At 40.8% G+C, this 12997-nt stretch overlaps 1 protein-coding gene and 1 long non-coding RNA gene across 4 annotated transcripts in view; both read right to left on the reverse strand.

Annotated features, from left to right (window-relative positions):
• Positions 1–8250: 8250 nt before the first annotated feature.
• Positions 8251–8849, reverse strand: LOC124871007. The gene is made up of 3 exons (XR_007038924.1): positions 8791–8849; positions 8394–8666; positions 8251–8310 (listed from the first exon to the last, which is right to left on the reverse strand). It is a non-coding gene; the product is annotated as an uncharacterized LOC124871007 (long non-coding RNA).
• A 3487-nt stretch (positions 8850–12336) lies between these two features.
• Positions 12337–12997, reverse strand: part of marco (macrophage receptor with collagenous structure) — a 45741-nt gene continuing 45080 nt past the window's right edge. For all 3 annotated transcript variants that reach the window (XM_047369804.1, XM_047369805.1, XM_047369803.1), the window contains one exon: positions 12337–12862. In XM_047369804.1, the coding sequence (XP_047225760.1) occupies positions 12732–12862 (131 nt within the window). In that variant the 3' untranslated portion in view covers positions 12337–12731. The remainder of the gene's footprint in view (positions 12863–12997) is intronic.

The raw sequence follows: 12997 nt of genomic DNA on the forward strand, positions 1-12997 counted from the left end.
TGGATTATTATTAATCTAATCAGGCATGAATAATAAATTGAGAGCCTGATGCGTCATCTGCTGGGAGATTTGTTTTGTGGTGTATGGCCGTGCGACCAGCTGCCACTGCTAGCTGACAAATTCCCAGGGCCGGCCTACTTTATTGTGAACACACATCCTTCACACATGCCGGGAGAACACTGGCTAGCTCTGACTTTGGATGAGAATGGTCAATCCAGCTTTTTTGACTCTTATGGATTCTCTCCGGATTTCGAGTTCTACCCGTCAAACATCGTAAAATTTTTAGAAGACAGATCCTCAAAAATATTGTATCATAATAATCAGCTTCAAAACACTCTGTCCACTGTGTGCGGTCACCATTGCATTTTTTATCTATGTCATAGAGCATGCGGATTATCACTGCAACACGTGTTGTCAAAATACACCGGAGATGTGATTAAGAATGATTTAATTGTATCTAACTTTGTGAAAAAATATCAGAAATGTGTCATTAATCAAAGTTGTACATTTTATACTCACGGAACATGCTCTTTGGAGATGTTTCTGGATTGTTATGGAATTTAAATTGCCTTTTATTTTTTTTTTGCCATTGTTTTTTCTTATGATTTAATATTTGTGTAATGACATCATATGTTAGTGTGTGAAGTAGAGAACGAAGCTAGATTTGAAAATATAATCAATAAATATTTTATTGAATAAAAGAAATAGGCTACATGTTTCATTTTCTTATAACGGTTTATGGTGAAAATGTAATCCATTGGGGTGGTAGTGTCGTCTTACGAAGAGACTTTTTTGACTTCCCATCAGCATTTTTGGATCTTCCAGCTCGGATCTCGACCAATGGGGAGAATTAGTTATCTACCTTCTTCTTCTTGTTCTTCTCTGCTTAACGCTGGGTGGTGTACCCCCATTTTCAATAGATGTACCCTCTGTTTTGAAACATCTATATTCTTCACGAGCATAAGGGTTAATGACTGAAGATATGGGGATGTTTACCTCTGACAAGGTATGTAGAAAGTCAGACCACCCTTGGGGTAGCCATGCTCCAGATTTTTTAAACGGGATGAGATTTTTCAACAAGTCAATCATGTGGGACCCCTTTACAACATTCCCTTTATATACAAATTCACCTCGCGAAGTCCAACTCTCACTTCTTTTAGATAATTTCATCAAAATGTACTCAGCATATTTACGGTTATGCTTCGGTAGGCTTTTCAGTACATCCGTTACAACCTGATCCTTAGGGGCCTCGTACTGCCCCGGGCCTTGTTTTTCTTGGGACTGCTCATGCTCAGGAACCTCTGTGTCACGCTGCAGCGTCAAACTCACCCGCTGTTGTTCTTTCACACCTTGCTTGAGTAGAGTCAGATACCTCTGCAAAAGCGCATCGTATTTCTTGATTTTTTCATAAGAAGTCAAACCGGGCTCGTTTATTATTGCTCTCAATTCAGCATCCGAATTCTCCTCCGCCGTCTGTCTGATGGACGTGTCTGACTGGGTCAGACGCTTGAATTGATGAGGGGAAATGAGAAGCATCTTCTGCGATGTTCTGAGAGACATTATCTCCTGATTATACCACCCACTAGATCACCGATCAAGGGAGCAAGAGCCGTTAAGATGGGGAGAATAAAACCACTTCGTTGTCTTTTGAGAGCTAGCTGTTTAGTTTTTATTCCGGTTTTTTTATCACCCAACAAACTGATGATTTTTTTTTGCTTCTTCAATCTCCGGTGTTGAGAGGGTGATAGTTTAATGTTACATTTTTAAAATATTCAGAGCAATCTCGCGCAGAGCCTGAATAAAGTCGGGAGAGCAGTGTGCGAGAATATCTTTACGCTTCTGCGGAGTAGCCTGGTACAAAGCTCTGAATAATGGGACATTCCTTTTTATACGTGCAGACATGATGATTTACTTTGTTCTGGGCACATACACAGCAGGCCACTGGTGAGGAAGTATGCCCGTTCTCAGTCTGAAATGTTCTGGGCAGGTAGGTGTAAAATCGCTGATTAAATATCCATGAGCTTTTCTCGTCGCATCTTCAAAATTCTCCAAGAAGAGACCCTTTTGAGATGGAAACATTTGACGGGCCAGTATATTCAGCTGGAGTTTATCTCTCGGATTTTTAAACAACACCATATAATTACAGTTCAAACTAATAGTGCGACTGAACTTTCCCTGATGAAAAACATTCTGAGTCAACATCATGACGCTCATATTACGATGGCGACCTTCATCACGTTTTCATCATCTGAGGCTTGAGCAATAACATCGTCTAGAATAATCAGATGATTCTGATCAGGAGGAAACAGGTTTTCATCTTCAAAAGAATGAGGCAATCCTTCCACAAATTTAATATTTTTATTCATCTTCTGCAATTCAGCATACATGGGTTGAAAAGATGTGTAAATCCATACAATATTTTCTGGAACAACATCCATGACATGATTACAGTTCTGCAAAACACTTTTTACAAAAAAGGTTTTTCCACAACCACTGGGTCCTATTATAATACATGAGAAAGGCGCTCTAAATCTAGGATCAAAATCAACCTCCTGTAAATTGGCAGATTACAAAATTTTTATTTTATCTTTCTTCTTCTTCTTATGCTCTAATAACCAAAAGGCAGAGTTGTCCCGTCAGAACAAAAGCATCTCTTGTCATACACCAACCGAAACCTTTTAACAAATGCAGCATTTCTTAAGAGGAATCTCTTTTTTCCCTCCTGATTGTGTGCTGAGGGATTTCAATGACATCCTCACTTGACCCCCGTAAGTAGCCCTCGACCAGCCCTTTGATGCTGTCCAAATTGACCCTCTCGCTGCATTCATGCGTCTGAGTGATACCTTTAGCACGTATCACTAGCTTTTTCTGGTTTTTGGTTTGATATACATAACTCTTGGGTCCTGTTGATGCAAACTCCGAAATGCTGTCTCCCTCGAGCTTGTCAGTAAGATCACCCAGATAATTCCCCAACTCCAGAGGAGTTTCACCACTTTTTGTCACATAAATCAAACTGTCCGTGTCAATATAAATCAATCTGTCCTGCAATTGCTCCATGCTGCTGAGAAGTTTTAAACGTGCATAAGCGGTGGTGAATGCTGCAATAAACACATTGTTTACCTTGCTTGGGGGAGAGATGACACGTTTGCTGTAGTTCCACTGCACTACACACATTTCAGGGTTGAAGAAATGGAAGTAGTTAACCCTGTATTCCCATCTGCCACCAGCCTGGTTAACAAAGCCCGGAAACCACCCTGACACTGTCCCTTTCCCCCACACCCCCCCTTTTTTTTTGCTGACAGGACACCTGTAACTTGTAACTCTATGCGTTACATTAACGCTCAGCTTGGACTCCTGCTTTACTTGCACAATGATCACCTGCACTGTTGTATTGCTCTTGCATCTTATACTGCTCTATATTTACTCTCACTCACTTAAAACTGTGCACTTATATTTATATTATATTGTAGATATGTTTGTACTGTTTAATTTGTACTGTATTGCACCGACTACGCCAAAACAAATTCCTTGTATGTCCAAAAACGTACTTGGCAATAAAGCTTTTCTGATTCTGATTCTGATTCTGATTCTGATTCTGTATTTACTCGAGAACATGAAGCTGAAAAACTCATCAGGGTTAGTGATGACTGTGGTCTGAGACAGATCACTTTGCTGCGCAAACTTTCCCCAAAAGCTGTTTAAGCACAGTTTCGCTACCTGTCTTTTGGCAGGGTTCACCTCAATTTTGCCTGCGTCTAATTGGATACCCTGGTGAAGTTTGTAGTCTGCAACATACTTTGACCTGCTCTCCTCATCCACCGCTTCAGATGGGTAGCCTGAAGCCTCCTGCTTACCCTTTAAAAAGCAGTGAATGTAACCTTTAAAGATTGTGTCACTGGTCTTCTCAAAATGCCAAACTTCAGTGATTTTAGCAAGGTGATAACCACACTGCAGCGCTTTACAAAACTCTACACTCACCCACACACCTGTCAGAGCTCTGTCCTCATCATTATGCCTGCAGGGACCTGACTGGTTATTTATTTCAGCACATGTGCAGCAGAGAGTAAACACCAGTTTACCTTGGGATGCTCTGTAAGGCAAAACACGAAAAAAAGAGACCTCGTGGGGGGTAGACCACAGCTCTGATGAGGCCAAAGTAGCTGCTGGGGTCATCAAAATTTTTGTAAATGATGGTGGGGTGCCCGAGGGGAAAGACACAGCTAGCATTTACATAAGGGTACAGAGATGTGTAATCCACATAGTGTACAGTTTCACCTGGCCCCGCTGTGTACCTCAACCTCATAGGGCAGGTGCGTCCACCATACAGAGCATCTCGGGGTGATAGCGGTTCAGGTGCATTAACTTTCTCAAGAAAGCTGATCACCCCTGGGTCTGATTTTTTCATTTCAGTCCACTCATGCTCCCAGATGACCTCGAGACAAAGGCCGTACACAGTTTGGAGTACCTTGCTTCTCTCAACAGTGGCTGCGTAAAACTGTTCAAATGCGACCCCTTTCAACGGACATTTGTCATGAGGCATGTAACACTTTTTACAGCCGTGGAAAAAACAGCCGTACAATTCAAACGCAACTTTGACACCGTTAATATCTGCATACCCATCCACAGAATATGGACCAATTTTCTTTTCACCCCTATTTAATGCATGCTCGATAAATATGGCTCTGCTGTCTGCAATCCAGCCGAGCCATTGAATGGACGTGCTGGAGAACGTTTTACTGCTACGTCTGTAGTCCAGAGGTGATGGAATGGCTAAGGTTCGAGGAGGAAGGAAATTGGTTACAAAAACCTTCATGCAGGCTGATGCTATTGTGATACCTTTAAACGGATCCACACTTGTCTCCTTAAAGAACTCGTCTCTGAATTTTAAGCATCCTTGAAAAAGAATTTCAACGTCATTTTTACAATAAAGAATAGCTTATTTCTTAAAGTCAAAGACCTCTTTGCTTGCTTCTCTGTACCAGCTGCTAAACACCTGTTGTTCTTGAAGACTCATGCGTTCTACAGCGTAGCAGGATGGAGGAGGAAAAGGCCCCACATACTGGAGACGTTGTTCAGAGGAAAATAGGTGGGGAAAAAAACCCTTGCTTTGATCGGTAAAGCCTAACGCTTTCGGCATGGCGCTAAGCTTTATGCACATAAATGACAAGCTGTCAATGTATTTTAACCTGTAATCAGGGTCGGTTAAACAGAGAAGTTTACTTCCTACCATGACGAGATGAGGTTTAATGCCTAACTGCAGCATTGTATTGAGGATCAGGTAACCATCGTACCCCCGCGCATTGTGCGCTATTAAGGGGAAGCCTCTGTACTTCGGCCTCCTGAAACGCAGGATAAATTTTTGGGTGCAATTCAGTCCATAAGCGTACCATTCATCACCTTTCAACGTTTTAGCACAGACCAGAAAGGGGGTATGCACGCTGCTCTCATTGACGAGGCATTCGAAATCATAAAAAATCAGTTTATCATCAAGCTGATTAATTGCACTGCAAGGCTGAATGTAACACTTATGATCATCACATGTAATGTCTAGGCTAGGGGGTACATTTTCACCGCAAATACTGCATTTTACATTACACACGTGTGGTTTATTCGGTTTACTGATTGGAATAACGTATATCCGTTTGCATACTTTACACAGTTTTACCAACTCACAGTCACTCATAGGTCTGTCAGCACTATTTCTGATGCGCGGTTCCCTGTGTCTGCTGAAACATGAGGAATTACGACAGATTCTTTGACAGCCTTTTCCCCCATGCATGTTCGATGTCAATTTTTCTGCTGTCTGAAATCCAGCCAAGGCATTGAATGGACGTGCTAGAAAACGTCTTACTACTACGCCTGTAGTCCAGAGGTGAGGGGATGGCCAAGGTTTTAGGAGGAAGGAAATTGGTTACAAAAACCTTCATGCAGGCTGAGGCTATCGTGACGCATTTAAGCAGATCCACACTTGTCTCCTTAAAGACCTCATCCCTGAATTTAACACAACCTTGAAATAGAATGTCCACATCATTTTTACAATAACGAAGAGCTTCTTTCTCAAAGTCAAAGACCACTTTGCTCGCTTCTCTGTACCAGCTGTTAAACACCTGTTGTTCTTGAAGGCTCATGCATTCTACAGCGTTGGAGGATGGAGGAGGAAAAGACCCCACATACTGGAGATGTTGCTCAGACGAGAATAGGTGGGGGAAAAAACCTTTGGTCTTATCACTAAAACCTAATGCTTTCGGCATCGCACTAAGCTTCATACACATGAAGGACAGGCTATCAATGTATTTTAACCTGTAATCAGGGTCGGTTAAACAGAGAACTTTACTTCCCTGCATGATGAGATGAGGTTTAATGCCTAACTGCAGCATAGCTGTGAGAATCAGGTGGCTGTCATATCCACGCGCGTTATGAGCTATTAAGGTAAAGCCTCTGTACATCGGTCTCCTGAAATGGAGAAGTAATTTTTGGGTGCAAGTCAATCCATAAGCATGCCATTCCTCACCTTTCAGCGTTTTAACATAGACCAGATAGGGGATGTGCACACCGTTCTCGTCAATGAAGCATTCAAAATCATAAAAAACCAGTTTATCATCTAACTGATTACAGGCTTGGGCGGTTTGAATGTAACACAGATGACCATCGCACGTCACATCTAAATCAGGAGGTATATTCTCACCGCAAATACGGCATTTACATTACAGACGTGTGGTTTATCCTGCTTGCTGATTGGAATAACGTATATCCTTTTACACACCTTGCACAGTTTTACCAACTCACAGTCACTTATGGGCCTGTCAGCACTAGGTCTTTTACGGGGTTCCCTGTATCTACTGAAACAAGAAGAGTTACGACAGATTCTCTGACAACCTGCACAGGCGACAGGTTCGTTAATTTCACGCATACACTGGTATGAGTGACACACCGGACAATAGCCTTCACAATGGTGTGTGTCTGGCTTTTCATAGCTCACGTAACAATATGCACAGATGTATCTCGATCCTATAAAACCCTTGAGATTTTTTATCCCATAGTAGTGACCTTGAAATAACAGCAGAAAGAGAGGGTTTGATCGATCAGGGAAACTGGTCTCAAATTTACACAGAGCTGCAGAGCCTGTAACGGTTCTGTGAAACACTACAATTTTTCTCTTTAGAATGTTTTCAAATTTACCAATGTCGCTGAAAGTTACTGCTGTCTGATTATCTAAACCAGCCCTGCGTTGCCACTCCCTCCCCAGCTCTAAAGCCTGATTATCAGTAAGGTTAGAGTCAGAGACGTGTGCAAGACTTATGGCAAAGCATAACTGATTACCGGTATTATCTACAATATACAGGTGACGCTTTTTCTTATTAATCAGTTCACAGTCTAACGTTCCTTTAACCTTACGTTTTGACCCTCCTGCAGGGTCATTAACTACCTGTAGAACAAATTCCAGGTTATTATCTGCAGGCATTTCAGCAATGGACTGTACTAACTCATCCAGAAAATTCTCAAAAGCAGGCAGAATCATATTCCCATCATCGTTAATGGTAAACGTGACGTTACGGTTCAGATTTTCCCCGACTAATTCTAGCTGCACAACATTGTTACGTCTAGCTAAAGATCTTGCAGTATCGGCTAATTCACTGAGAATACGCATGATGTTTATATAGATTGCAGCGAGATCAGGGACATGACCAGGGCAGGGATGGTAAAAGGTCTCCTTATTTCAATGTTATTAAAACGTTCATGTTCAACAGTCGCAGGAGGATCTCCCTCAATCTGATCAGGGTTGACTGCAACCTCTGGATTGAAATTGCCGCCATGCTGCCCAGTATGATCAGCGGCGTGTGACGTTGAAGGAATTTGTAAGTCAGCTGATTCATTTTGCACAATGCTGGATGGAGATGGTGTTCTATTTAAATCTTCAACAGCCTGTTCTAATGAGCTAAAAAAGTCACCGTACAGATTTTGATTTATTACATTTTCACTGTTGGCAGGAGATGCATTTAACCCAATGTTATCTGCTACATCAACATTAACAGGAATTTCAATAAGTTGAGCAACAACATTCCTTATCTCATTCAGCGCATGTGTGATCTGGCTTTCCATATTAACATGAGTATCAGAAGAAGAAGACCCAGGGATCAGTTTAAATTACCTTGATATCAGCGCAATGTTTCAGTAACAATGTCTGACATGCAGCCAGAAGCGTTAAACGTGATGCTTTATTACAACGGTCATGTAAGGATAGGGGAACTCTCTGTCTGCGCTGTTGCTGTCCAGGTCTCGATGAAATCTGCTCCACCATCAACGTTGCCTCTGAAAAGATAAAGAAAAAATAAATTAATGAAATATGCGAATTAATTCAGTAGGTAAATGAGTATAAGAAGAATTAAACTTACCATTCAATAAACCTCTAACAAGCCTCGCCCTGGTATAGAGAGCACAGAGTCGCCGTCTTTTCCTCAATTTAAGATATTCTGTGAAACAAAATAAAGTTACCTTATAATGCAGGTCTTTTGAAAAAAAAAAAAAATCTTGTTTCTGTGAAGATTTGGATAGAACACGGGGTATTTGAACGGTTCCGGGCGGTTCCAGCTCTTCCTGCACCGAACTGGTACAGTTCTGCTGAATGTTATCGATGCTTGGATTCTGGTTTAAATCATTCGATATATCTGTAAAATATTTTATCAGGGGTTAAAACAAGTCTGCAATATCACATAGACCTGTGAAAACATATGCTTAGAAATATATATATATATATATATATATATATATATATTTTTTTTTTTGACTTACTCTCCTCTTCCGGAGCTGTTAATTTTTCCGGCGCACGGTCAGGGGACTGTGGCGCATGAATGGCTTCGCCCTCTATTTCATCTTTAGCTGGGATCGGATTGTCTTTTTTAAAGACAAGTTTCCGTCTCAACTTTGATTTTTTCGGAGGCAGACGGTTACAAACGCTGACCTCTCCAACGTTCAGGAATACGTCTCTTGTTAAATCTGTAAGTTGAATTTATTTCATTTATTTTTTAAATCACAAAATAGCATTCACCAGCTCGTCACTCGTGAGTTCTAAAGAATATAAGTTAAACATTATTATTATCCAACGAGCATCCACAAGCACTTAAAGAATTCTTAAAGATGAATACTTACTACTGAAGATTGCGTTGTATCTTTCGATAGAAGCAGAATGTTCACCACCTTCTTCGTTTCCTGAAATATTTTCCGACATTTTTTTCTGCTTCTCCTTACAAGTGTTCTGAAAAATATTTCAGTGTAATTGGTTAAAAATAAACTTTTAGCTACCAGATTTGAAGCCAATCTCCCAGTAAAGATTGTGCTGTATCTCTCGATAGAACCAGGGATGACTGACTACGCTACCTTCAGCGCGCATAGTTGGCCACACCCCCCCGAGACACCTCAGCAACAGCACAGACGGGTTAATTCAATAAACAGGGAATGATAATTGTCAGACAATGCTCCAGACTTATAACCAGGAAAATAGCACTTTCCTCTTAATTACTTTTTGACTACAGTTGGTGTGAAGACTGTCTGAGACAATACGCAAGAAACACCTGCGGATGTCTGAGGTCTGGTCATCTATTCATTAAACAGTGGATGTATATTGACTGAGACAATACACATGAAACAGCTGCGATGCCTTAATTCAATAAACAGTGACTGAGGATTTTATAACCTTTATTTTTAATTTTTTCAGTTAATTTATTTCTCTGTTTTTTAGATCATCTCTACAACAGAAGCCAATTCATCCTTCTTTTCTAAATAACATCTAAATAACCCCTGTGTTAAAACAAAATGAATTTACAATTCTGTCAGGTTCTCTCTTTTTATCAGAATTTTGTGTGATGCCTGCATCAACCTGAGTGACCTTTTAAAGTGGATAAACTACATGTACATCTAAAAACATACAATTAGAAAGATTCGCTTCCTTGTAATGACAACATCCGATTAATGACAACATCCGGTTAATGACAACATCTGATTAATGACAACATCCTTCTGATGACAACATCCGATTAATGACAACATCCGGCTAATGACAACATCCGATTAATGACAACATCTGGCTAATGACAACATCCGATTAATGACAACATCCGATTAATGATGATATCCGGTTACGTCACAGGAAGGCCCAGCCACCGGAAGTCCCGCCCTAGGATGTCCCAGCCACCGGAAGTCCCGCCCACCTGTCAAAATTTTCACACCTCGTTTGGTGTAAGGATGTACATTTAGTCTCTCTTCCACAGGTGTGTGGCATGACGGTGATTGCGCAGCAGCAGACAGGTGAAGCAGATGAGTTGATTGCATGAGTGAGAGCAGAGCAGGCAGACGGGCCATAATCATAACAGGTGTGAGAAAACATGTTCTGTAACTCCTATCCCTCCACTTACCTGTTGATGATCACCTTACAATAAATGCTAATTACTACTATTGTTTAGATTTTATGTCGTCCCAAATATCGCTGGCTAAAAGGATTTTTTTTAATCAGAAGCCATTTCAGAAGCTGATAAAGATAATTACTGAATACAGGTCCTTCTCAAAATATTAGCATATTGTGATAAAGTTCATTATTTTCCATAATGTCATGATGAAAATTTAACATTCATATATTTTAGATTCATTGCACACTAACTGAAATATTTCAGGTCTTTTATTGTCTTAATACAGATGATTGTGGCATACAGCTCATGAAAACCCAAAATTCCTGTCTCACAAAATTAGCATATTTCATCCGACCAATAAAAGAAAAGTGTTTTTAATACAAGAAACGTCAACCTTCAAATAATCATGTACAGTTATGCACTCAATACTTGGTCGGGAATCCTTTTGCAGAAATGACTGCTTCAATGCGGCGTGGCATGGAGGCAATCAGCTTGTGGCACTGCTGAGGTCTTATGGAGGCCCAGGATGCTTCGATAGCGGCCTTTAGCTCATCCAGAGTGTTGGGTCTTGAGTCTCTCAACGTTCTCTTCACAATATCCCACAGATTCTCTATGGGGTTCAGGTCAGGAGAGTTGGCAGGCCAATTGAGCACAGTGATACCATGGTCAGTAAACCATTTACCAGTGGTTTTGGCACTGTGAGCAGGTGCCAGGTCGTGCTGAAAAATGAAATCTTCATCTCCATAAAGCTTTTCAGCAGATGGAAGCATGAAGTGCTCCAAAATCTCCTGATAGCTAGCTGCATTGACCCTGCCCTTGATAAAACACAGTGGACCAACATCAGCAGCTGACACGGCACCCCAGACCATCACTGACTGTGGGTACTTGACACTGGACGTCTGGCATTTCCTTCTCCCCAGTCTTCCTCCAGACTCTGGCACCTTGATTTACGAATGACATGCAGAATTTGCTTTCATCCGAAAAAAATACTTTGGATCACTGAGCAACAGTCCAGTGCTGCTTCTCTGTAGCCCAGGTCAGGCGCTCCTGCCGCTGTTTCTGGTTCAAAAGTGGCTTGACCTGGGGAATGCGGCACATGTAGCCCATTTCCTGCACACGCCTGTGCACGGTGGCTCTGGATGTTTCTACTCCAGACTCAGTCCACTGCTTCCGCAGGTCCCCCAAGGTCTGGAATCGGCCCTTCTCCACAATCTTCCTCAGGGTCCGGTCACCTCTTCTCGTTGTGCAGCGTTTTCTGCCACACTTTTTCCTTCCCACAGACTTCCCACTGAGGTGCCTTGAAACAGCACTCTGGGAACAGCCTATTCGTTCAGAAATTTATTTCTGTGTCTTACCCTCTTGCTTGAGGGTGTCAATAGTGGCCTTCTGGACAGCAGTCAGGTCGGCAGTCTTACCCATGATTGGGGTTTTGAGTGATGAACCAGGCTGGGAGTTTTAAAGGCCTCAGGAATCTTTTGCAGGTGTTTAGAGTTAACTCGTTGATTCAGATGATTAGGTTCATAGCTCGTTTAGAGACCCTTTTAATGATATGCTAATTTTGTGAGATAGGAATTTTGGGTTTTCCTGAGCTGTATGCCAAAATCATCCGTATTAAGACAGTAAAAGACCTGAAATATTTCAGTTAGTGTGCAATGAATCTAAAATATATGAATGTTAAATTTTCATCATTACATTATGGAAAATAATGAACTTTATCACAATATGCTAATATTTTGAGAAGGACCTGTAGACTAGGATCATCACAAAATGTATCTGTTTTAATCTGTTTTTTAAGTATTTTGTTAAATTTTTTATGAATCATTTGTGGCAATCTTGAATCAGCTGACAAAGTACTATAATCAAATATGCACATAATATTTCATATAGTCAAATGGAAATTTGTTGTTCTAATAACTGAATGAAAGCATAATAAATATATTTTTTAAATACTTTAATAAAGTCTTGCCATTTGTATTTTACAATACAGATTTCAACCATATCATTCAGTAGTTCCATGTCACATAATGTGGGGTGTAAAAGTGGGAGTAGCTATAGGGAAGGCCATGCTTATCATCCTCCAAGATTTTTTTAAATTTGCAACTCATAGCTCAATGCCAAATACACCCCAGATATCAAGAAACCCCAATTCCTGGGGGAGATTGTTCATGTATAAGACCTACTCCAACTAAGAAGGTGTGTCTAGTCTTATGGCTGAAAGATGTATAACTCAACTGACATGACAAGAAAATAATATGAAATATCCTGATACATGATGCAGTGTAATGTAATAAAGAGACAATTAACTTGGCTTTTGCAGTTAATCTTCTGTCTCTACATACAGTACACTCCTGCATCCTCATCATGATTACAGTTGTGAACACCAACTTGAGTGTGTGGACAGTCAAAGATATCAGACTCTGCTCCTGTGCACTGCAGCTCATCCAACCATATTTTACCAGAACCTAAAAAACAGACATGAATTAATGAGACACTATATTGAAAGCCATTTTGAATCCCTACATCTTAAATGAACATTCATCTACAGGGGTTGGACAATGAAACTGAAACACCTGTCATTTTAGTGTGGGAGGTTTCAA

The sequence above is a fragment of the Girardinichthys multiradiatus genome, chromosome 7 (genome assembly GCF_021462225.1).
Source record: "Girardinichthys multiradiatus isolate DD_20200921_A chromosome 7, DD_fGirMul_XY1, whole genome shotgun sequence".
Taxonomy (NCBI): domain Eukaryota; kingdom Metazoa; phylum Chordata; class Actinopteri; order Cyprinodontiformes; family Goodeidae; genus Girardinichthys; species Girardinichthys multiradiatus.